Source organism: Trichosurus vulpecula, chromosome 7 (genome assembly GCF_011100635.1).
Source record: "Trichosurus vulpecula isolate mTriVul1 chromosome 7, mTriVul1.pri, whole genome shotgun sequence".
NCBI classification, from domain to species: domain Eukaryota; kingdom Metazoa; phylum Chordata; class Mammalia; order Diprotodontia; family Phalangeridae; genus Trichosurus; species Trichosurus vulpecula.
The window spans coordinates 254,098,196-254,124,538 of record NC_050579.1 but is presented as its reverse complement, the minus strand read 5'-3'; the positions used below and the strand labels follow the sequence as shown (position 1 = coordinate 254,124,538).

The 26,343-nt window shown below is 37.1% G+C and overlaps 1 protein-coding gene across 2 annotated transcripts in view; it reads right to left on the bottom strand.

The window, feature by feature from the left end:
• The window catches only part of PMP22 (peripheral myelin protein 22), a 51,216-nt gene that overhangs the window by 9,648 nt on the left and 15,225 nt on the right, over window positions 1-26,343 (bottom strand). For both annotated transcript variants that reach the window (XM_036766177.1, XM_036766178.1), the window contains one exon: window positions 5,882-6,022. In XM_036766177.1, the coding sequence (XP_036622072.1) occupies window positions 5,882-6,022 (141 nt within the window). The remainder of the gene's footprint in view (window positions 1-5,881; window positions 6,023-26,343) is intronic.

Below are 26,343 nucleotides of genomic sequence, written 5' to 3'. Positions count from 1 at the left end.
CTGTCCCTTGTGCTACCTAGCTGCCTAGAGGAAGCATTCTATTACCACCATCCTTCATCACGTGCTCCAAGGACAGGACTTTGGATGTTCCCTATAGCATAGAATGAAGAAAGAATGGACCAGAGAACTCATCTAATTCAGATAACTTATCCTACAGATGAGGAACCTGAGGTGCAAAGAGGAAAAGCAGCTTAATTAACAAGAATTATTTGATGAGCACTTTCCTCAAATCATCAGAAAGGACACCACCATGAAGTTGTAGAAACTCTTAACACTGAAAACCTTACGTAGTTTTTCAAGTTCTGTCTCTCATAATATTTTTATGACATTTGATTAATTTTTGTTTTCAGTATTCCAAACTTGGTAGCAACTTTATGTAGCTGACAGATTTTTGAACTTGGAAGTGTGAAGACCTGAGTTCATCTCTTGCCATTTAATTCCCCTTTCAATAAAATCTGGTGATACGCTCCAGAATCTACATCCTCTGAAACTACATCCTCTGTTTGGCACTCAAAGCCCTTCATTATCTGGCCCCTTTCTACCTTTCTAGTATTCTTACACCTTACACCTCTCACATCTTTCCCCACCTCCTCAACCCTGTATGCTAGTTATCTAATGACACTGTCCTACCTGATATTCTTCGAACAAGACACTTCATCTCTTGACACTAGGTATTTTCACTGGCTGTCCCTCATGCATAGAATGCTCTCCCCCCTCATCTCTGCCTCCTGACTTCCTTCAAGTCCCATCTAAAATATCATTTACTGAAAGCTTTTCTCAATCCCTCTTAATTCTAATGCCTTCCCTCAGTTGATTATTTCCCATTTATCCTGTATATAGCTTGGTTGTACATAGTTATTTGCATGTATGCTGCCTCTCCCATTAAATTGTGAGCTCCTCATAAACAGGGACTGTCTTTATCTTTCTTTATATCCCCAATGATTAGCGCAGTGCCAGGTATATAGTAGATGTTTAATAAATGTTTATTGACTGACTTGACTGTTCTGATCCCAAGCTTGCCAAATAATATGAATATGAATTTTCATGTACCTTGATAAAAGGAATAGGGTGACTGGGATAGTGAACACCAAGTTGATGAAAAGATGTGACCCCTCATTTTAAGTTAATAAATTGGCATTCTAGATATATTAATTCCTTTAGAGTTTGGTTGGCTGCATCAATCCTCCAGAATCTGATGTCCCTTCTAGTTCTAAATCCTATAAGCCCATTTCCCCTGACCCATTTTACAGATGAAAAAATTGAAGCTGATAATTATACTTAGCATTTTAATAGCCTAAATATGACTGAGAAAAACAATTTGATATGTAATGGGATGATTAACATAAAATAGTTTTCTGCACTGAATATCATCTAATATTTAATTATGAGGCACCATCTTTTCAAACAGCATTTTTTAGTATCCTTTCAAACTCAAGTAGTTTGACTGCTTGCAGAAGGTATGGGTATCCTTGTTACAAACATTTGGGGAAAGCTAAACACAAGCTCTCCCTAGTGTAAACTTCAAAAGAAGGCATAGAGAGGAGAACCTTCTTGGGGTAGCCTTCAAGATCTGATTCTGTCTACTTGAACTAAGGGCTTTAGGCCCTAGATCGTGGTTTACATATATTTTATACTTCTTATCTGGGACATGTTTTTTTCACCCTAGTAGAATATAAGTTCCTTGAGGTCAGGGACTATTTAGTTTTTGTCTATTTAGTTTTTATCTTTAGGTCTCTGTATTGAGTGAATGAATGAGTGAAATCTGCTTATTCTAACACTTATTTGCCTGACTACCATAGGATAATTCTACTTTTAATGTTAGCTAACATTAGCTAACTCATTGTTCCTAGTTCTGCCTTTGGGGATAAGAAGAGCAAGCTATGATACAGTGGAATGGGCACTAGGTTTGGATGCATAGGACCTAGGTTCAAATCCCAATTGATACTTTGACAGTGAATTTGGGCAAGTGACTTATTCTAACAGAGCCTTAGTTTCCTCACCTGTAAAAGGAGGGGGCTGAATTGCCTCTAAGGTTCTTTCTGGTTCTAAATCTATTATTCTAATGTTACTGCTTCAGAATATAAGTATACCTTATCATATATTATATAGCAGAATATTTACATATCTATTCTAAGTTACTGGCTTTTTTTTCATCCCTCATCCTTCTGGATCTCTCCTAGGCCATCTCCCCTTGTATTAGCCACTCTCTCCTCTTTTCCCTAATTCAACTCTACACTGTCCTTCTCTCTTGAATCCCTAGTCCCCTTATTATATTGATGATTATACACAGCCAGGCCTCAGCCTCAGATCATTCCCACCTTTTGTTGACTTTGTGCCTAAACATATGAAAATCATTCAATCATTTTCACTGGGTCCACCACAAATTCATGTTAGATAACCTTAAATGGGCTCTAGTTGCTGCTCAGCAATCATACTACACCTCCCTTTATCTATGTACTATCCTACTTTCCATAGCAGCTCTTCACCCCTTAACCCCTCTCTTCAACCTTTTCATCCCTCCTCACATCTCCCATGGCTCTCCTTCCCTCTACTCTCTCAGCGGAGAACCTTCCCTGATATTTTACAGGAAAGATTGAGGCCATTCATGTTGAGTTCCTTCTTCTCCCCTCTTTCTCATCTTCTGTCACTCAGGTGCCGTTTGCCACTTTTTCCTCCTTCACCAGTTTCACTGGCCTCACTCCTTACCAAGGCTAACCACTCTACTTGTTTAAGCAATTCCATTTCATCTTATCTCCTCCAAAAGACTGCCTCCCCTTTTATCCCCACTCTCTCAGTTTCAATCTTTCTCTCTCTACTGTCTCATTTTATACTGCCTAGAAATATGCCAATATCTCTCTTATCCTGAAGAAAAAAAAAACAAAACTAAACTCTTCCTTGATTCTTCCATCCCTGCTATTATCCTATTTCTCTTCCGACTTTTGTAGCTAAATTCCTAGGAAAGGCTGTCCACAATAGGCTCCTCCATTTTCTCTCTTCTCATTCTCTTTTTAACCTCTTAAATCTAGCTTTTGACCATGCCATTTCACTGAAATTGCTCTCTTCAAAGTTACAAATTATCTCTTAGTTACCAAATCCATTGGCCTTTTCTCAGTCTTCGTTCTCTCTGACTTCTCTACAGCCACTGACGCTGTCGATCACTCTCTCCTCCTTTATACTCTATTCTTTCTAAGTTTTTGGGACACCGCTCTCTCCTGGTTTTCCTCTTACCTATCTAACTGCTTCTTCTCTATCTCCTCTTCTGGATCCTCTAACCATAGGTGTCCCTCAGGATTCTATACTGGGTCCTCTTCTCCCTCTTTATTACTTCACTTCTTGATCTCATCAGCTTCCACAGATTTAATTACCATCTTTAAGCTGATTCTTAAATCTACCTTTCCTTCCCCAAAAGCTCTGCTGACCATCAGTCTCATATCTCCAGTTGCCTTTCAGACATCTTAAATTGGATGTCTAGAAGACAACTTAAACTTAGTATGTCCAAAACAGAATTCATTATCTTTCCTCTTTTTTTAAATTTATTTTTTATTTTTAGTTTACAGCACTCAGTTCCACAAGTTTTTGAGTCCAAATTTTCTCCCCCTTCCTATCCTCCTCCCCTCCCCCACCCCCGCAAGAAGGCATGCAATCTAATAAGTTCTACATATACCTTCACATTAAACTTATTTTCACAATGGCCAAGTTGTAAAGAAGAATTAAAACTAATGGAATGAACCAGGAGGAGGAAGAAATAAAACCAAAAAAGAGAAAAAAAAGAGACAGCAAATAGTTTGCCTCAATCTGCATTCAGACTCCGTAGTTCTTTCTCTGGATGTGGACAGCTCTTTCCACAATTATCTTTCCTCTTAAACCTTCTCTACCCTTCCCCTTTCCCTTCCCTATTACTGTAAGGGCAACACCATCCTCCCAGCTATTCAGGCTCCCCACCTAATAGTCATCCTGGACTCCTCACTCTCTCCCTACTTCCCTACCATCCAAACTGTTGATTTCACCTTTACAACACCCCTTTCTCTCCTCTGATGCTGCCACCACTCTAGTGCAGGCCCTTATTACCTCACACTGTATTACTGCAATAGACTGCTGGTGGGTATGGTTGCTTCAAGTCTGTTCCTAATGTCTGTTCCAATCCATCCTTCATTCAGCCATTAAGTTGTTTTCCTAAAATGAAGATCTGATCATGTCACTGCCCTCCTACTCCCCACCCCAAACTCCAGTGGCTTCTTTTGCTTTCAGGAGCAAATACAAAATGCTCTGTTTGGCATTCAAAGCCCTTTATGACCTATTCCCCTCCTGCGTTTCCAGTGTTCTTACAACTTACTCCCCGACACATACTCCTTCATCCAGGGACACTGGCCTCCTGGCTGTTCCATGAACAAGACACTCATTTCTCAGTTTAGCGTTTTCTCTGGTTGTCCCCTCTGCCTGAAATTCTCTTCCTCCTCCAATATGGCTACTGACTTCCCTGGCTTCTTTTAAGTGCCAACTAAAGTCCCACTTTCTACATGAAGACTTCTCCAACATCTCTTAATTCCAGTGCCTCTCTTAATTATTTTCTGTTTATTCAGTTCAAAGCTTGCTTTGTAAATATTTGTTTGCATATTGTCTTCCCCTTTAGATTCTAAGCTCCTTGAGAGCAGAGATTGTCTTTTGTATCCCCAGTATCTTTTTGTATCCTTTTTTTGTACCTTTTTGTATCCCCTGTGTTTAGCACAATGCCTGACACACAGCAGGTACTTAATAAATATTTATGGAATTGAATCTAGGTTCAAATCCTGTCTCAGTCACTTATTAGTTGTGTTATTAGTGTGCAAACCACTAACCTGTGTGCTTCACTTTATTCGTGTGTAAGATTGGAATAAAAATAGTGTGAGGACAAAATAAGATTATATTTGTGAAGTGCTTTACAAACCTTAATAATTACATAAATGCTAGCTATATTGTTATTATTATTATTATTAATCTTGTATGTATCTTGCTTGCACATGTTCTGTGAACTTCCTGAGAGCAGGGACTATCTTTTGCTTTTCTTTGTATTCTTCAAGCTTAGCACAGTGTCTAGCATGTAGTGTTTAATAAATGCTTGTTATCTAACTGGTGAATGAATATGATTCTATTAAGTTGCTTATCTCTTCTACATGAAAGTTATTCAAGTTTTTTTTTAAAAAGATAGTTATCATGTTCCTTCTTAGTTTTTTTTTTCTATAGGATAAAAATACCAGTTTCTTTCACTTTCACTTGGCATGGTCCCCAGTCGACTCACTATCCTGGTTACCCTTCTCTGGTTACTTACCCCTGCTCTACTCTAGAGTCCATTTTGGGGTGTGTGTGTGGGAGGGTAGGTATTCTTTATTCTATGCAGAAGGGATCCCAGTTCCCTAGGTGTCCTTGTATAATATCATGTATAATATGCATAATAATATATAATATTATGCAAGGATACCTAGGATTAATACAACTAACATGTCATGCCTGGCTCAACAGATCAGATTTTACACAAGAACAGATTCTATGAAACAAAGTTCTAGCTGAGATAAGAACAAATAAATCTACAGTCTCTTCCGTTCTGAAGAGTAAGTGGCTAATTACTTAGAATAGGGCAGTGACCAGGAAAGTACTTTAATGTCCAGGCTTAAAAGAACCATTTTTCTAAGTTTGCCTTTCTCAGAATCTCCTTCCCAGATTCTGTCTTCACTTTCTAAAGAAATAAACAGGGCATTCCTCCACCCTCACATTCCAAAGATCATTGTATCAATGATATTCAATGTATTCCATAAATCAATGGGTATCTGTATGCCCTATGTCTTCTCTTCTGACCCATCAACCTTCTTCCCGCTATTCCACCTGTCTTGCTATAGAAATGACTTACCAGAGAAGATCTGGAAGATTCCAGTGATATAAAATCGTCCACCCTTGGTGAGAGTAAAAAGCTGGCAGAAGAACAGGAACAATGAAAGGACACTGAATATAATGGAAAGGATCATGGTGGCTTGAACAGATTGTAGCCATTCTGGAGGGAAAGAAAGGGTAGAAACAATTAGGAAAACAGGTTATACTTTGGCTTTCTGGTTGAAAAGGACCAAAAGGATTTTGAGGGCTAATTGTACACACCATAAGAGAAATCAAATAGAAACTAACAGGGTAGTCACAAACACTGGCACAAACAGCTCAAGAAATATGTTGTCTTAGAAAAATTTGTGGTAAGGAGTCTTATTGCCAACAGGAAAACCAGTAGCAGGACCTGATGAGGTTACAAAATAAAATTCTCCAGAAAACTAGCTTAGCCCTGTAACCATTGTAACTTTTCATATTTCAGCTACTTTTAAGAGAAACAATTCTAAAATTTATTACATACTCTCTTGTCTTAATAAACAGAACATAGAAAACATAGTCAATCAGTTAACGAGCATTTATTAAGTGCTTACTATGTGCCAGAACATAATAAATACATAGCTAAGTTCTGGGAATACAAATAAAAGTGAAAAAAAAAAACAGTCCCTAACATTAAGGAGCCTCTAGTCTAATGGAGGAGACAAAATACATAAATCAGTAGATGCAAGATAAAAACAGAGTAGATGGAAAGTAACCTTAGAGGGGAGAAAAGCAGCAAAAGCTTCTTAGGAGGTGGATAGAACCCAGGGACTCTAAGACTTAGAAGTTGGGAAGGAGAGCATTTCAGAAGAGAACAGCCAGTGCAAAGGCACAGATATTGGGTGCTGAGTGCAAGGAATAGCAAGGGGGCCAGCATGACTAGATGTAGGAGGTTAGAATGTGAGATGATTAGAAGGGGCCAGGTTATAAAGAAATTTGAAGGCTACACAAAGGTCTTTATATTTAATCCTGGAAGTAATAGGGTATGACTAGGTTTACTGAGTAGAGTGTGATTTATACCTTAGAAAAACCACTTTTGGCAGCTGGATTGGACTGGGAAGAGAGAAGCTGGGTAGAAGGCTACTACAAAGAGGGTGGTGGCTGTGTGAGTAGAGAGAAGGGGACATTTAGGAGGGATGCTATAGAGAAATAAATTAGAAGATTTGGCAACTGACTGGATATATGGAGTGCATGATAGGAGTTGAGGAAAGTAGACATCACACTGACTTAGTGAATCTATTGGGTGACTCACTTTACCTGCGAAGTTGGTACCTCTGAGTAATAGGCAAGTTCAGAAGGGGGAAAGGGTAGAAGGAAAAGAAAAAAAGTTCTGTTTTGATTAGGTTGAGTTTAAGACTCCTGTGGGACATGGTGATGTGGGATTGGAACTCAGGAGAGAAAAGAAGGCTAGATAAATATATCTAGGAATCATTTGCATAGATATGATAATTGAGCCCATGAGGTCACTAAGAGAAAATACAGAGAAAAGAGAAGGTCTGGGACAGGACCTCAGGTTACATTCACTGTTCATGGGAGTGACATTGATAAGATTCAACAAAAGAGATTGAGAAGAACCAAGGTAAGAAACTAAGACAGAGAAGGAACTTTCAGCATGTGGTCTCAATTTTTCTGGTGAAGGATGAGGTGAGGTAGATGAGACAGCCAGATGGGTGAGGCATGGAGTGGCATGGAAAGCTTAAAGACAGAAGAAAAAGTTTGTTGAAGAATGTAATAGGGAATCTCTTAGGGAGAAGTAGTAGGATTATTTTGGTATAGTGGTATAGATGGTACAGTAAGCCATCAACTCTCCTATCTCAGCTCCTTGAATCTGCAGTTCTAGTCACAGACATTCAGGAGCCCAAATCAAAGCTGCTAGTAATGAAATAAAACAAACTCTTTTTTAATAACTCATATTTTTGATGGGTAGAAAACTTTGGACCTCATCTGTGATGAGGGGGCATTTCCTGATTTCTTGCAGTAGGTAATGAATTCCTCCTCACAAAACACTTTGTTTATATATCCCTAGTATTCACTTATCATGTAAAATTATATATTATAGTTATTTGGGTATATATCATACTGCCCTCTTAGACTGTAAGTTTGATAAGAATAGGTGTCATTGCCTTATTTAATCACTCCCAGAAACTAGCACAAGCACCTTCACACAGTATATGCTTTATAAATGTTTGTTAAATTTCAATGATTTCTATTCTCAACCTAACATAGAGCTTTGTATGTAGTAGATGCTCAATAAATATTTATTGATTTGATCATGCAGTTCTAAAATGGGTACAGATGAAAAAGAAATCTGACACCAACTCCTGAAAATGCTTTCAGAAGTCATAAAAATTAAAAGTTAATATTTAATATGTAACCCATTAAAAGAAAATCCTAGCAGGCAGACTGCCTAGTTTGGTGTCTCACACAGTTACTTAATAACTGTTTGTTGAATTAAAATGAAACACTTTCCTGAAAAGAACGGGGAGAGATCAACATGAGCTCTCTCTTATATTTGTCCTGATGAGATATGCATTCTGCTCTTAGTTTTTGGAAAGATCTCACATGAGGAAACTCAGATGAGGTCCAAAGAGATAAAATGACCTACCTAGTGTCATCCAGAAAGGATGCAGCAGGGCCAAGATTTGACCCCAGGTTTTCTGACTCCAATAAATGGCTCTACATTGGGATAAGGGACAGCAAGAATTACCTGTGGGTGCTCTGCCCAAAGGAATATAAATTTCGATTGCTGAAACCTTGCAAGGTATTTTGGGGTCTAGGGGCTAGATTTCTTTTAAGGACCATGCCTTAAACCCAAATCACTCTGGTTCTCAGTGACAGGCCAAGATAATTCCCAGCCCAAGCCTCGCTTGGTCATTGTTTGGGCTGTGTTGGCTCAGAGTAAGCGGAAATAGCAATTGTTTCTGTTTTGGCCAGAAACCCTGAGGGTCTTCCCCTCCCAGATTGATTTTTTTTTGACTAGATAAAAGAAGACTTTCTTTGCCTCATTTTTTACCTAGCCTTAATCACTGAATAGGCATTGCCTCAAACAAACTGAGACCTGGGAAAGACCTTAGCTTATAAAGGCCAAGGCCTCCTATTGCATCCAGGGCCATCTCCAGTTGTCCTGATCTATATCTTGCCACTGGACCCAGATGGCTACAGAGCAGAGTGAGGCTGGTGACTTTGCACAGCCATCACTCACTTCAGTCTAATTAATTTGCAAGTCATGGCATCACCTTCCTGATGTCATGGTTCTCTTCCAGAACGAAGTACAGAGAACAAAATAGGCAAACATCTTTTGACAATTTTTATATTTAAATTATATATGTTTAAACTTATAAATAAATAATTTGGTTGCATTAGTTTGTTAAAAGCTAAAGGGGAAGGAAAGAGACAAATCCAGTTTCTTTTTATGGGAGGGAAAAAATACAAACAGTAGCATTCTAAGTCTCTATGGTTGGGAAGAGCCACTCCATTGGCACTTGGTTGGTCTAAAGTGGTGATAGGAAAAGGTGCAGGGAAAGCAGTTAACTACAGAAAACTAGAAACTAAAGAAAATTTGCTAGAATTTTCTCTAATAGAAAACAAAAATAGAGTTATCATAAATAAAACATTTTAAAAATTGCTTAGTTTCCAAGTAAGACTTTAAGTGTTTAGGTAGAATGTGTCTTTGGTTCAGCCGTGCTTTTGTTTTTGAGTTATGGACTTTAACTAAATGAAGAAGGTTTGCTAATTAATAGAAAAAACAGTGTATCTTCCTAACTTATTATGAAAAGTGTCCTTATGCCTCTTTCCCTTCAGAGTTGAGTTGTACCATACCTCTTCTTCCCCCTCCCCACAGTGGCACTTTAAGGCAGTGAAAAAAAAATCCTGAGAAAAGTAAAAAAAGAAAGGAAAGCAATTAGCCTTTTCTAGTTCATTGAATGAAAATTCTAACCTAGAGTCATAGTTTGAGATTACATGCACAAATGAAAAACACAATTGACTAGAAATCAGGAGCCCTGGGCTCTAATCCCAGTTTTATTATCCGTATGACCTTACCAAACTTCTCTCTTCACCTTCTACATCTCAGTTCCCATTTGTAAAGAATATTAAGAGAGCTGATCCCTACAGTCTCTTCCTGCTCTGGCAGTATATGGTTCTATATTCACCAGATGAGATCCTATGACATGTATTTAAAACCCCATTTTTCAAATGAATCATTACAGCTAACATATAGAGCATCTTAAGAAAAGATAAGGCAGATCAAATATCTCTGTAACTATTGCAAACATATCTACATAATCTACAAAGAAATATGCTAAGTTGGTTATAAACAAAAGGACTAAAAACATTAGGTTGGTTCTACTTAGAATCCATAAGAACAATTAAGAATAACCTAAAAGACATTGTAACATTGTATACTATTGTTTCTTTCTTCTTAATGTTTGTATTTTATGGGATTCTGCATTTTTGAGGGAATTTTAAAATATATATGCTATCTCTCTACATGCTACAGATAGGTTAGCAGTTTTATAGAATCAAGGTCAATCAAGTCAAGGTCAATGAATACCTGAATTTCTTCTATAATATCCATCTACAACAAAGGGGTCATCTGGTCTCCACTTGAAAACTTTAGTGATGGGGAACTCACTACTGTGTCAAGGAAAATTTACATACATACATATATGTACGTATGTGTATATATTTCTATGTATGTAAAATAAATTATATGTGTGTGTCTTAATGTACAAGAATGGCTATGGGGGAGTGATGGTAATATTAGAAAATGTATTTGAAGCCAATGATAATCTTCCATATAAAGGGAATTTGGAGGGCGATATTTATTGTTGATGTTGGATATCGCTGTTTTTTTTTTAAATGTCAAAGATGGACTATGTCTAAGGGTCATAGAATTTAGAGCTGGGACCTTAGAAATTATCTAATGCAATCTAATCATTTACAGTTAAAGAAAATGAGGCAGAGAGACAACGGCTTAGTCATGTCTAAATGTTGTTGACAGCTCTTCAATTTCAAAAGGCAGAGATAGTAGTAAGGACAGAATTTTTATGTGTTCTTTGGATTCTTGTTATTTTGAATAAAATCCTTAAGCTTTCCACTGAAGCTATAAGGTGAGGAAAATCAGCTTATAGTTTCCCCAAGTGTACCACCTAATTTAGTTTCACTCTGGGTAGAAGCAAGCACAGAAAAAAAAAATTAATTGTGTAGACAGCAGCTTGTTCTGTCAGCCTTAAAAGGCTACATTGGTCCTGGACTACACATTTGCATGCTAGATTAGTTTCTTCTTGGTAGCCAAAGAAATCACTGAAGATAATTCACTCAACCAGGAAGGGATTTTGGGAATACAACAGCTTTCTTCACTAGAGAAACATTATTTCTTTGTGTCATTTCCCTTAACTATAAAATGATGGGGTTGGATTAGATGATCTCTAAGGTCCTAGGTCTAAATTTTATGACTCCATATAGCAATATGATGTGCTCTTCCTTTTTAGATCATAATCTTGCTGCTGAATTTTTTTTTAATAAACAAAATTCTTAATATACTTGTCTGAGATACAGCCTTTGGAGGATGTCTAATGAATCAGTGTTCATTATTAACAGTTGTTTTATGTATGAATGGGGTAGCTAGGTGGTATTGTGCTGGACTTGAAGTGAAGTAAAACTTTCTAGCTGTCAAACATCGTTTAGCCTCAGTTTTCCTTATCTATAAAATAGACATAATAGTTGTACTACAGGGTTGTTGTGAGGCTCAAGTAAGAAAAAAGCACTTTGTAAACCTCAAAGTGCTGTATTGTATAAGCTATTATATATATTATATAGCACCCCCTCTGGACTACTTCTCCAACTTGTCCTTGTTTTCGCAGGATGGACCTACAGAAGGTGGTTGCTGCTTTACCCTGTTTGTCTACAGAGTCTATAGGGTTTGTCTACATTCCTTATTCAATAGTTCACAAGCCCATACCACAATACTCTCCATTAAACAGGCAGTCAGTAAAATCTTTCACAAAGGCAGTTACTAAGTTGGCATAGTAAAAATAGTAAATATTTCCCCCATAAACTTGGGAATATTGTTGCACAAATATGTCACCTATGTATAGAATGGTCTTAAACTTTGAGTTCAAATGGTAGTGAAGTACATATCTAGGATGTTTTCAGATATCTTTGAGTTCAGATTTGAGTTATTCTATAGAAAGTCCAATCAACTGTTTTGAAAATCATGTTAAGACAAAGGAAAAAAAGTTTAACAGAAAAATAATTGCAAGCATGGGCAAAATTGACAAATTTTGTAGATTTGTAAGTAAAGGTGTGCTCCCTTGAGACTTAAGAAAACTGAAAGTTGGGAAGGGCAAAGACAGAAACATAAAGTCTTTTAAAAGAAAGTCTATTACATGCCTAGTAAGGGGTCTGCAAGTTGAATACCTCAACTCCATATGAAAAGGCCAACAAAGACAATGAATTTGCTCTGGGCCAAAGACTCCATACCTTTGTCCTCAGTCACTTAGAATATTGGAAAGGGGGCAGCTAGGTGGTGCAGTGAGTGGAGCACTGGCCCTGGAGTCAGGAGGACCTGAGTTCAAATCTGGCCTCAGACACTTGACACATGTACTACCTGTGTGACCTTGGGCAAGTCACTTAACCCCAATTGCCCTGCCAAAAAACAAAAAACAAAAAAAGAATATTGGAAAGGTAAACGGTTTCTTCACCATGAGTAAGGGCAGGGTCCTTCATAAAATAAAACTGTTCTGCACCAGTAAAAATTGTCAAACAGGAGCTCCTAGACTTCTCTTACCTCTTATGTGGAGATGACAAACATCAGAGTCAAGGCCCAAAGGAAGTCAAACTGGGAAGAATTATGTTAATTTTAGGCTAAGGTTTGCTGTCCTTGGCTGAAAGAGCAATACAAAAAGAAAGAGCTCCAGAAAGGGCAGTATAATGCACAGAGAATATACTACAGAGGCTAGAAAAGTGCAGCTATTCATCTATGAGCAAGTCCAACCTGTTCAGCAGAAATTCTAGGCCCTGTGAAGAACCTAATGGCTAAGTGATTTGACTGGGTGGGTGAACCACTCATCTAGTGGAAATGCTATGTCCTTCAGAGAACTTCATGAGGATTCTCCAGAGAAAGAAAGACTGTCAAAGCCCTTGTATCTCAGACTTGTAAGGTGCTTTGGCTACACCTGTTCCCTAAACATGTGTCTTATTACTATCTTCTTTAAGTTTGTACCCAATTTCTCTCTTGATTCTATGAATCTTTACATATTTGCTTGGAGGAGAGTAAAATTTTTTTTTTGGAAAATGCTTTGTAACTGCTGTTCTTGCTATGACATTTGAGTAAATGTCTTTTCAAAGGTGGGGGCAGGTAAGGAGGGTATGAAAGAAAATGCTTGTTAATTGAAAAAAATTAAAATAAGTCACATACAAAAGTATAACATTCATCTTTGGATGATTATACTCTTCTGAGTGATATGGACCTCATTTAGGAGGCTTTACATGGTTTGGGACTTGATACAATCAATACAATGTCATCTTATAGCCATCTAGAGAAGCTCACTGTCTTTAGGGAATCCCTCTTCTATTTTTACTATGTGCTGGACATACTCCTTAGTATGACAAATCAATAAATCAATTAAGTGCCTACTATGTGCCAAGTATTGTGCTTTATTCAAAGAATAAATCCCTACGTACATAGAGTGTAGTCTTCTTATTCTTCCTATGCCTCATTTGATGTGTAATCAGAGTTGTCAAACAAAGGTATATCTTTTGTTACATTTTTCATGAAACCTTAAATGATCTTCACACCTATATGGAAAACACTTTTTTGGAGGATAGTCACTAAACTAATTCATCTCTCCATTTAACAAGGATTTCAAGGTTTCCTAAGGTGGCATTTAGACTTTCTGTGATGTGGCATTTACTTTATATTAATTAAATATCTTTAGCAAATGGTAGTTGTCAGTATTAATATCTGTTCTTTTATCTATTTTCCTATTTTGCTTGTTTAATACAATAGCTAGTTTAAACAGGTCAAGTTGGGGCTAACTTGTTTTTATTTCTATCCCTCCTCTTTGTTGATGATCTGAATGTAGATAGATAGCTGATTCAGGAACATTGGTTGTCAGTCATTTCTTGTCAAAGATATAGTCAAATTCACTTTTGTTACTTGGTGCTTTCCATATTGAGTGCCTCTTGATTTTTTTTTAAGAATGTATTTATAGGAGCAGTTTGGTGGTGCAGTGAGTAGAGCACCAGCCCTGGAGTCAGGAGGACCCGAGTTCAAATCCAGCCTCAGACACTTGACACACTTACTAGTTGTGTGACCTTGGGCAAGTCACTTAACTCCAATTGCCCTGCCTTCCCCCCTGCAAAAAAAAAGAATGTATTTATAATATATAGATCTGAGGTCACTGTGTTAAGCTTTTGGTCTCTTTCATTTCTTAATCCTAAGCCTATAGATATAGATATGTATATATGCATATGTATATATGCATATATATGTATGTGTGTATATCTACACACATGTAGATATACACATACATACACAGACATATATTATATTATAATATATGATAATCATATATATTATAATATACAGTTTACCATTTTCCTCTATCTCCACATTTGTATAGAATGAAGAATTAAAATATATATATTGATTTAATTTGGAGGATCTTATTGATTTCCTCAGAGAATTATTCTACATCTTCATACGTTAAAAAATATATTGATTTATATAAACTTTTTATTGTCAACATGGAAATTTTATTTTAATAAATGTTAATCACAAGCATTGCAATTTGGGATGATAGTTTCCCATGATATATTTCTTGTTGCTTAAACCATTCTGCCAATTTTCACCTCCAAGGAGAACCTATTAGCCAACCTCTCTTTTAGCTTCAACTTCATTTTGTTTTCTGCTTCCATTTTTAGTGTGAATGCCAAGATTAATAAGTTTTAGTTCTTCCAACAGTATAGCCATTCACTGGTCAAGTATCACACATTTAGAGCAATAGTTAAATTAATGTTTATATGTAGACTAAAATCTATGATTCTTAACTACTCTTATCACTACTACTTTGCCAATATTCTAACATTACTGCAAAAGCAGAAGGTGGAAGGGGGAAACTGAGGATCATTTTTGTATTTTTCTTTGACTATCATGGCCAAATTCACTACATAGTGAATCCTAATTGTAGTGTGTCTCTCTGTATTTAGTTAAGCTTATCATCAAAAAAGCAGACCGCTTGCTAATGGGACCACATTCAATGTTTTCCTAGTGATGTGAACAAGATGGAGGACTAGACAATTTTTCCAATCATGTTGAACTCTTGAACCTCTCAAAAACAGAATAAGCAAGAGATAGCAATTGCAGTGATCTCTGGGTTGGAAACATCAAGAAACTGAACAAGATAACCTGATGAACTAAAAGCAGAGAAGGCTAATCTGTTATCCCTAACAGGCTCACTCAGCACCCACTCCATCAGGGCTCACCATGTTCTGGCAAAGCTACACAAGCCTACCAAGGACTGGCAATAGAGTTCAACTCTACCCTTGCCTCCCTCTAGACTACTGACAGCCAAAAGCCTGTACTGGTTGGGATGACAGTGTGGCAATGTTCTATGCTGCAATCCTATGAGTGCTAACTCATAGGATGAAGAACAAAGGGACCTGGGCCAAGATGCTTACATGTGTGTGGATCCATTTGGCATGGAAAAAATGGGGACTGATATGTAGTTATGACTAGTTCTGTCCCCCAGAAGTCACTTGGGGCGGAAACTAAGGTTGGTGAAATGTGAATTGCTTAACATGGTAGGAGGCTGAGACAGTTTTGAGATCCAGCCCCCGGGAAACCATCATCAAAGCATAAGAAGCATGAAAGTAGAATATATGGGAAAAAACCTGAAATTACCAAATATTACAGAAGAAGTTAAAGACCTTGGGTACAAGCAGATAAACCAACAGGGAAGATAATAGTAAGAAAAAGAAATGACCTATACATCTTTTAATCAATTCAGACATCTAGGGAAGCTGGGAGAGAACAAGCATTTATTCATAGCCCATTATGTGCCAGGCATTGTGCTAAAAGCTTTACCTCAAATGTTACCTCATTTGATAATCTATGAATAAATACTATAAGACAAAAGAAAATGAATTAATTCCTGATGAGGCAAAGGACCCTGTGGATTCCCAAAATAAAAACTGTAAAAGCAGATTTTATGGCCCATAACAATGGAAATAATTGGTAGAGTAGAAAAACTTATACATATATACATATGAGAAAAAGAGGATGCATACAGACGATATAATACCATGGGGCAATAAGTCTATATTCTCTATTACCTGCAGAAATTGGTATATCTAAGAGCGAAGGATAACAGAAAAAGAGGGCCAGCAGGTAAGATCTATAAGGCAATAAGATGGAAAGTGTTTAAAGGAGGAAACTTAAAATAGTGTGAGAGGACCAGCATTTCCTTGGCACAGCATCTTTCCTCCCACAAAAAGGGATTTTTATCTGAAAGAAGACAAAGTTACTCTTGGGGCCTAATGTCCCTCAGCTTCCCTAACATAGCTTCCTGATCATCTAGCAAGGGTGGGGAATCTGCAGCCTCGAGGCCACATGTTGCCTTCTGGGTCCTCAGGTGCAGCCTTTTGACTGTGTCCAAATTTTGCAGAATATATCCTTTTATTAAGTAAATTTGTTCTGTGAAGTTTGGATTTAAAATGCCACACTTGAGGACCTAGAGGGCCACAAAAGGCCTTATGGCCACAGGTTACTGACCCTTGATATAGGGGCATAAAAACTTTAGCTTCTGAGAGTCTAGGCCTCTCAGAACTGGTGCCTCAGGTGGGTGCCTATTGACCATGCTAGGTGCCAAACCTTGATTACATATTGACCAGACGTGTTTCCAGGTAGAAACAAGGCAGGGTATGTGTCCAGAGAAACGAAGTGTTCTTGTTGCTTATTCTTGTTGTGTCAGGATAAAATAAACTCCTTTGCTTAAAATGTTCATTGACTTGCAAATGTCTTATTTCAACCCAACATCAAAGCCTTGGCATTAAAGCCACACCTACAGCAAATGGGTACCCTAGAAACTTTAGATCTCTTTCCTTCTTTCTTTCCTTCCTTCCTTCCTCTTTCCCTCCCTCTCTCCCTCTCTCCTCTCTCTCTCTCTCTCTCTCTCTCTCTCTCTCTCTCTCTCTCTTTCACAAAAAACTTAATCCCAGTTTACTCTGAAGCTCATAGACTGGACCACAATAGGTCCTTGCCCAACCTTCATTTAATGGCTGTATTTTGGGCCCTCCTGGCTTAGGGTGAATGTCAATGATAACTGTTTCTCTTTGGAACTGCAACTTTAAGGGTCTTCTCCACCTCAGCTTGATTTTTTTTCTTTTTCTCTAATTACAGGTACCATCCCTTGACTCACTTCTTAAAGAGGCCTATTCACTGAATGGGCATTATCTCACTCTAAGGGAATGCCTGAAATGGCCTTAGCCTAAAAGGGTCAGAGCCTCCCACTGCATCCAGGGCCATCTCCAGTCATCTTGATGAATATCTGGTCACTGGATCCAGATGGCTCTGGAAGAGAAAGTGAGGTTGGTGAACTTACACAGCCCTCTCTCACTCAAATCAAAGTCAACTGCAAGTCATGTCCTCATTTCCCTGATGCTATGGTCCTCTTCGAAAATGAAGGACAGACACAACAACAATTCTATGAAGAATACAGAAGCTAAAGAAGGAACGAATAAGTATAAATGCCATCAATCAAAAAAACAAAAGTCTGGAGTAGACAGAAAAGTAAGAGAATGATGAAGAGAATGACAGAAAGAAATCATTTTTAGAAAAAGGTACAGAAAATGAAATTAAAAACTAACAAAACTAGATGAAGGGGAGAAGAAAAGAATTTCTACTTGACTACTTAACTGTGAGGAAAAAACAAGGAGAAAAATTAGATAACCAGATAGAATGAAATAAAAGAAAAAGAATTAATAAATTAAGTAAAAAGCAATGTCTTTTTGTCATGAAAGAAACTGCCAGAGATTTTTCTCTTCTGGTGTAGATTTCAAGAAGCCAGATTCCCTTCCACACCATTATCAGGCATCAGAGCAAGACTGTAATGATGCACATATTTAGACAAAACCTTCTCTAAAAAAGTCCTTTCCTTTTCAGATATCTGGGTCAGAGTTTAAAACTGCTACCTCCAGACCATTTCAGTGGCAGCTAGGAGTCATTACAGAGCAGGCAAATCACACCATTAAAGCAGGGAGACTAAGCTGAGCAACAAAGGCCAAAGTTGTAAGGATTCGCAAAATAGGGAAAATGGAACTGTAGAAAGTGCAATGAGAGGATAGGTACACTAATACACTTTGTGGGAACTATGAATTCGTTCAACTAATCTGCATGCAATTTTGAACCATTTCTTCCAAATCACTGACCGTACTCTGACCAGGAGATACTGCTACTAGGTATATACATTAAAGAGTTCAAAGGATGAAGGAAAAAAACCCTTATGAAATGTATGAAAGCCTCAGGTTGAGTAAGTTACAGAGCCCTTTAATAGTAGTTCTAACCTCTACTATAGTTCAAATTGGGGGGTTTTTGGAGGTAAGCTTTAAATTTTTCTATTTCTTGTTCTGTTAATCTTTATATTTTGTAGAGATTCATCCATATCATTAAACTGTAAGTTTTGTTAGCATATGATTGGGGAAAATCATTAATAATTTTCTTTAATGATCCCCCCCATTTCTGATTGGTTTTTCTCTCTTATTAAAATCAGACTAATGAATGGTTCAACAACTTCATTATTGTTCCTTTCCCCTCATTTTATTTATCAATTCAATGCTTTTTTCCCTTTCATTTTTTTAAACTCTCAGATTAAGAATTGCTATCTTGGACTTTTAAAATTTTTTTTTGTTTTCTATGTTGTTTTGTTGTTGCATGCCCAATTACTTATCTATTCTTTCTCTTTTTTGATGAAATTTCTTGGATACAAAATTTCCCCTAAAGACATGCTTTGGCTGAATCCCAATAATTCTGTCATGTTGTTTCATTGCTATCACTTTTTTTGGATGAAATTTTCTGTTGTTTCTATGATTTGTCCTTTAGTCCACGGACTTAGAATAAAATTATTTTATTTATTTTATTAGTTAATCATTGACTAAATAATTGATTTTAATCTTTCCTTTAGCATCCCTTTACGGAATATACTTTTATTACATTATAGTCAGTAAAGGATGCATTTAATATTTATGTTTTTCTGCATTTGTTAGTGAGGTTTTTATGCATCCATGATTATCTCCTGAGTTAGGCTCTTCCTGTCAGAGAAACACCAGTCCATCTGGTGCTGGTCCCCTGGCCTTGCCTCTTCCCACTTGTAGGGGACACTTTTGCCTGCAGGAGATCAAAGACACTAATTCATCCTGTGCTTGCCTCCTGGGCTAGCCTTATCCTGCCAGCAGGGACACACACACACACACACACACACACACACACACACACACACACACACCCCCACACACCCATCCATCTTGGGTCAGTCTTTTTGGGTTGACCTCTTCCTGCCAAAGACAGATCAGAGTAATACCAATCCATTACATGCAATTTCTTGAGCTGGCCTCATCTCGACAGCAAGGCATCAGAGAGATGCCAGTTCATCCTACTCAGATCTCCTGGGCTAGCCTATTCTTGCCAGCAGGAGATCTGAGAGATGCCATTCCTTCACATGCCAATTCCCTGGGCTAGCCTCTTCTTGATTTCAGGAGACAGAGGGATGCTATTCCATAGTGTGCCAATATCCTGACCTGTCTTCTTTCTGCCAGTAGGGGATCAGAGAATCACCATTCTATCCTGTGATGGACTCCTGAGCTGGTCTCTTCCCTCTTTCAGTGGACCTTTCCTGCCTGCAGTGGACAGAGAGATGCCATTTCTTACTGGTTTCTCTTGGACTGGCCTGCTTGTAGGCGTATGAAGGATGTCATTCCATCAACTCCTCACCCTCTCTGGTCCCCTCAGCTGAGCTGCCTACTAACACCCTGAGAGAACTCTACCCTGATGATGAACCCCTAATGATATTAATAACTCACCTGAACTCATTCATCAATGATTAACTAAGTCCCATGCAGTCATCCCCTTTCCATCCCAGTGATCCTGACACCTCAGGTGTTGTTATTCAAACCCCATTCTCCATCTCCTACCATCCTACCTTTATTCCCATCCTCCTCAACCTCAACATGGAGTCTCCATGCCCCCAAATGTCACACTCTTCCACTGTGCTCTCTACAATACTTGCTTGGTAGGTAATAAATTTGCTTTCATCTTAAATCTTTTCCTTTTCCACTCCTGTCATATTCTGGCTCTCACTAAGACTTGGTTCCTTCCTGATGACACAGCTTCCAATACTGGTTGCTCTACTCTTTCTACCACAGGTTTCATTCCCCTCAACTAAAGGTGGAGGAGTTGCAATATTCCTTGTTCCCCATTAGTCCCTTCTATGCTTTTCTTCTACTCACATCACTCAGTAATCTCTCCTCCTTTGTGGCTAATTCATAGTCTTTCTCTCCTTCCCAATTCCTGCTTAAAATACAAAATGGTATACCCTCAAACATACTAACCACCTAGTTTCTCAATTTGCTAATTTCTCATGACCTTCTTCACTTCAGCTACACACAGAAATAGTTGGCAGTCATCCACAAACGCTCCATTTCCATTTTGAACAATGAAATCCCCTTCTCTGATCACAATCTATTATCATTTGACCTCTCCCTTTGCCTTACAACCCTGAAGTCTAAATCCCTTAATCCCTTAGTTCCTTCCCAGACAATCAACCCTGAATACACTGAATACACTTTCTTCCCGTCTCCATCTGGACCCCTTAGTGAATCAGTTCAACTATATACTACCTTCTCTTGAATCCATTTCTCTCCTATCTTTTTGCAAATCTAGCCCTGCCAAGCCTCAGCCCTGGATTACTTCTGCCATCCCTGCTATTCATATGTTGCTAAAGGTGGAGAAAATCAGGTATCCATGGTGACTGAATTCACTCCAATTTTGATCGTGTTATCTCACCTTGGCCCTCACGGCAATAAGATAGTCATTTTATACCTCCCTAATTGATTTACTCACAGAGGGGCTTCTCTAAACCTTTTTGTCCCTCCTCAATCCTCCCTTGATTTCTCTTCTTCTTCATCTCTGCCTCCTGGCTTCTTTTAAGTCACAGATAAAATTTCATCTTCTACAGGAAGCCTTTCCCAATCTTTCATAATTCTAGTACCTTTTCTCTTTTGATCATCTCCAATTTATTCTGCCCAGTTTTGTATGATCCTGACTGTGGTTTCTTGTTTAAATGCTTTCTTTTTGACCCCTGGAAATATTTTTTCTTTCATCTGGAAGCTCTGGATTTTAAGGTTTCTTTCAGGAAATGATATGTAGATTTTTTTTTCCTATTTTCACTTTGCTTTCTACTTCTAATAGTTCTGGATAGTTTTCATTTATATTTTCGTGGAATATGACATCTAGGATTTGTCGTTTTAGTTTTCAGGTAGTATACTGATTATTAGAGTCTCTCTTCTTTACCTATTTTATAGGATACTTGTTTTTGACAGGAAATACCCTTTCTTCCATTTATTCACACTTTGGATTTTATTTCAATGTTTATCATCTTACAGAGTCACTGATTTCTCTTTGATTCATTCTAATTTTCAATTTGTTACTTATGCAAGATTCTTCACCTTTTGTACTATGCTGTTTATTTGCAATCTAAATCCTTTTTGCTAGAGTTATCATTTCATTTATAATGTCTTTTTTATTACTTGTTTCATCTCTTCCAGGAATTATCTTTGGGCAATTACCTTCCAGGAACCGATCTTGTGGACAAGTCATACCTTTATCTGAGCCTTTGCTGGTAGTCACCGTAAGTTATTCTCTTTCCTTAGGCTTGGATCATGGATTTCTCTGGATTCATAAAAATTTCTTTATTGTTGGTGTCTTCTGTTTATTAATATCTCAACCCTAAGCTTCCTGAATTTTGGTGGAATGGTGGGCCCCTGTTTGTTTTTGTAATTTCTAATATATGGTGGAACAGTTCTGTTTATAAAATATAAATATTGCTATAAGAATAAACAGGATATACTAGGAAGCTAGCAGGAAGAAAAACTGGGTTAAATGTAGCCATCTGAGGCTGATATTGGTATCTGACTGATAGCGCTAAATTCAAAGAAAGGCAAAACATGACCCTTTCCCTCAGAGCTCACATTCTAATGGGAGAGATAAAAATGTGAATAATTTAGGAAAAACTGGAAAGCAGTATGGAAGAACTTAGATTTAAACCAACATTTTATGCCATAGTTCACCATAAATTAAAAATGACCTTAATGTTAAAGAACATGCCATAAAAGAAAAACATATTATAGGCCTTTCAAAGCTATAGCTAGGCACCAAATGCTATAGCATCTAAATTTTCAAAAGAAACCTTAAATGAAAAACAGTAGTAATTATTATTATTAATATTACTATTATAGTAATACTATAATAGTATTAGATAATTAGATAATTTAGATAAATCTAAAAAAATAAATAAGGAGGTGAATAGAATCTTAGATATAAGTATATCTAGATATATCTGGAGAGAAGTGAATGGGAATAGAAGTAAATATGCCTTTTTCTCAGTGGTACATGGTATCTTTACAAAAATTGACCATACATTAGGGCATTGTCAAATTTGCAAGATTATAAGTTATTCTCCAATTTATAAATAATCAAAGAACATGAAAAGGGATTTTTTTTGATGAAGAAATCAAGAGTATAGTCATATGAAAAATGCTCTAAATCACTATTGATTAAAGAAATGCAAATCACTACAACTTGGTGATGTCTTATCAAATTGGCTAAAATGATAGAAGGAGAAAGCAAGAAATTGTTGGAGGAAATATAGAACAATTGCGACAATAATGCTGGTAGAATTGTAAATTGATCCAACCACTTTGGAGAGCAATATGGAATTATCCCCAAAGTACTATAAAACTGTACACCCAGATATACCACTATTAAGTCTGTTTCCCAAAGTGATTAAGGAAAAAGAAGAATTGATATGTTCTAAAATATTTATAGCAGCTCTCTTTGTAGTGACAAAGAACTGGAAATTGAGGGGATACCTGTCAACTGTGGAATGGCTAAACAACCTGTATTATATGATTGTGATGGAATACTACTGTGCTATAAGAAACGATTATTTGGTTGGTTTTAGAAAAATATGGAAAGACTTGCATGAAATAATGAAGAATGACATGAGCAGAACCATGAGAACATTGTACACAGTAACAGCAATACTGTTCTAAGAACAACTTTGAATGGCTGAGTCATTTTGAGAATTATAAATATTCAAAGCAACTCTAAAGGACCTATGAAGAAAGATGCTATCCATATCCAGAGAAATTGCTGATAAATAGAAGAATATACACACATGTTTGTGTCTAATGGTAGCTTTCTCTAGGATGAGATGGGAAGGAAGGGAGGGCAAAAAGTGCATAGCAGAGAACAAAAGAAAACTTAAAAAGCAGGGTAGCTTTGAAAATGATGTATGGTATTTAATACATAGTTTTTTTTAAAGCGTGAAATAAAAATTCATGGTTTTATATTGAATCTTCTTTTTATATTGTGCTGTGTATGTATATGGAAATATTATTTTTTGTCTTTTTGTACTAAAGTTCAAAATGAATAAAAATTTTTAAAAAATTAAGAGAAAATTTAAAAAGGTTATATTGAGGAGATGTATTCTTTTAAAAATGCATTTGATTGCTAGCACTTTTTATATCACCAAATTTCCCTGGTATCCCTCCCTAACCTTTCACAAAGAGCCATCCTATATAACAAACAATATTTTAAAGAAAAAAGTGGAACATCCCTTCCCCCAGCAAAACTGATTGATGTATCAAAAAAGTATGAAAATATGTGCAATGTACCACACTTGTGGACCTCTCCCCTCTGCAAAGGGATGGGGTGTCTTCTCATATCTATTTTTTCAGAGCTATACTTGTTCTTTGTAATTTTGCAGCATTTATTTTTGATTATCTTCTGGTTGTTAATAATCTTTTTAGTTAGACTGTTGTAATAATTGTGTAGATTGCATTCTCAGTTCTGCTTACTTTCAAATGTTCTTTTAAGCCTTTTTGTGCTTCTCTATATTCATCATATTTGTCATTTCTCATAGCACAGCAATATGCCATTACATACACATACCACAATTTGTTTTTGTCATTCTGCAAACAATGGGCATCTAATTGTTTCCAGTTTATGACAGCATATTATAAACAATCATTAAAGATGTTGTTATAAATATTTTGGTGCATATAGACTTCTTATCAATGGCTTCCTTTGGATATAATCTTTGGGAATGTCTAGATCAAAAGGTAGGAGCATTTCACTCACTTTATTTGTATAACCCAAATTGCTTTCTAAATGATTGCACTGATTCACAGCTCCACCAACAATGCACTATTGCACCTATCTTTCCTCAACCCTTCCAACATGAACTATTACAATCTTATGTTATCTTTGCTAATATGAAAGGTGTGAGGTGAAAACTCAGAATTGTTTTGATTTGCATTTCTCTTAGTGATTTGGAACATTGTTTTACATGGTCATTAACAATTTGCTACTTTTCTTTTGAGATGTTTGTATCTTTTGTTTTTTATCTATACAGGAATGACTTTTGGTCATATATACATAAAATATTTATCAACATGTCATGAATAGCATAATAATATTATAGTGAATACTATGAAATTACAAAGAAACATAGCCCTAAAGAGATATGAGAAATTGCATCCCCAAGTCTTTTGGATGAGATAAAAAAGAATCAAAAAGATCACTGCATATATTTTCATAATTTTAGCTATATTGATTGGCTGTATTTCCCTTCCTCCTCCTTCCTCCTTCTGTTGTTGCTGCTTCTGCTTCTTTTTGTTTCTTAACTTTACTCTCTTTAAAAAATAGTTTGCTATATGGGATGGCTCCAAGACAGACAGGAAAGAGAAGAATAGAGGGGATAATTCAGGCAATATAAAAATGGAAGATATCAACACTTTTTTTCCATAAAAAGATGAATAAGAGGGTGACATGGTTCTATAAAAATAGTGTCAGGAGTCTTAAAGGTCAAAATAAGCTTAGGCTTGTGAAAAAAGACAACTATAACAAAGATGAAGTGGGGGATATTATAAAAGAAGAAAAAGGAGGATCAAAGGAGCATCACTCTGAATAGTGGTGGAAGACATGGCTGAAACTGACAACAGAGAGTAAGCCTCTGCACTTACTCTTTCGCTTCTGTTCTCTGTACCTTTGCATTGGAATTAAAAGAACAAAAATGGCTAACAGGCAGTTGATACCCCAAATCATTACTGAGATAGTCAAGACAAAACTTGGCTGCCCTTGATGAATGTGTTATTGGAACCAGATGAAATATATCCTCAGGGACAGAAAAACTGGTAGATATTATTGCTGAGCCACTGTCAGTGATATTTGAAAGATGAGGGACATCTAGCCAGGACAGATGTCTAAACAATGTTATTCTGCCCAGCTCCCACAAACTCATTGTAGCAAAACCCTAAAATTTGTATCATACCAAATGAGGATCAAGAAATACAATCAAAAATTCCAGTAAGAGATTTCTTTCACTCCAGAACTACACATAAAGTCAAACCTATGGCTTTCATTTTGCCTGTGGATAATGGGAAAGGGATCTGCCAGCAAAATCAGCACTAGCTCAGGCACACTCCCACTGTGATAAGTGACTGACATATGTACCTGCAAGGCTCTATGTCCAGAGGCAGAAGGAGTCAGAAAGCCTTAGAGTGGTCAAAAAAAAAAACCCAGAATGGGGATACTGGAAGCCAGAGGGAGTGGCAGTAATCAGAATGGCACAGGATCACTCAAACTGAGATATCCCAGGTAGTCAGGGACTCCAAGATCCCCTACACTCTGTCTTGAGATGCCACAGAAGGCAGTGAAGATACAATGCTCTGCTCTGCAGCATAAAGATTTAAGGGTGACTCAACTCTGGGAGTTGGTCAGTGTAGGAACCCAGGGCAGAGCACCCTACCCCCAAAATGCAGTAGAATGCAAAGACTGGCCCTGGCACAAAACTCCAATTCAGAAACTAAAGTTGGAGAGATAAGTAAATCAAAGAAAATACTAACTAGTACAAAAATATTATAAGTATAAAGATCCCCCAAAGTGAGAGAGTATCTGGAAACAATGACATAAAAAATTATTGTTTACAAGGACTATGTAAAACTGGGAAAAAATGAAGAGATAAAAAAATGAAATAACAGCTCTGACAGAAAGAACTGGAAGAATAATTAGGTTGGCAGAGAAATTACCTTGCTCAAATAGTGGACTCTCTAAAAATTAGCAGAGACCCAAACCAGAAGAGACCAAATAGAAATCAATGACTCCACAAAACAGCAAGAAAT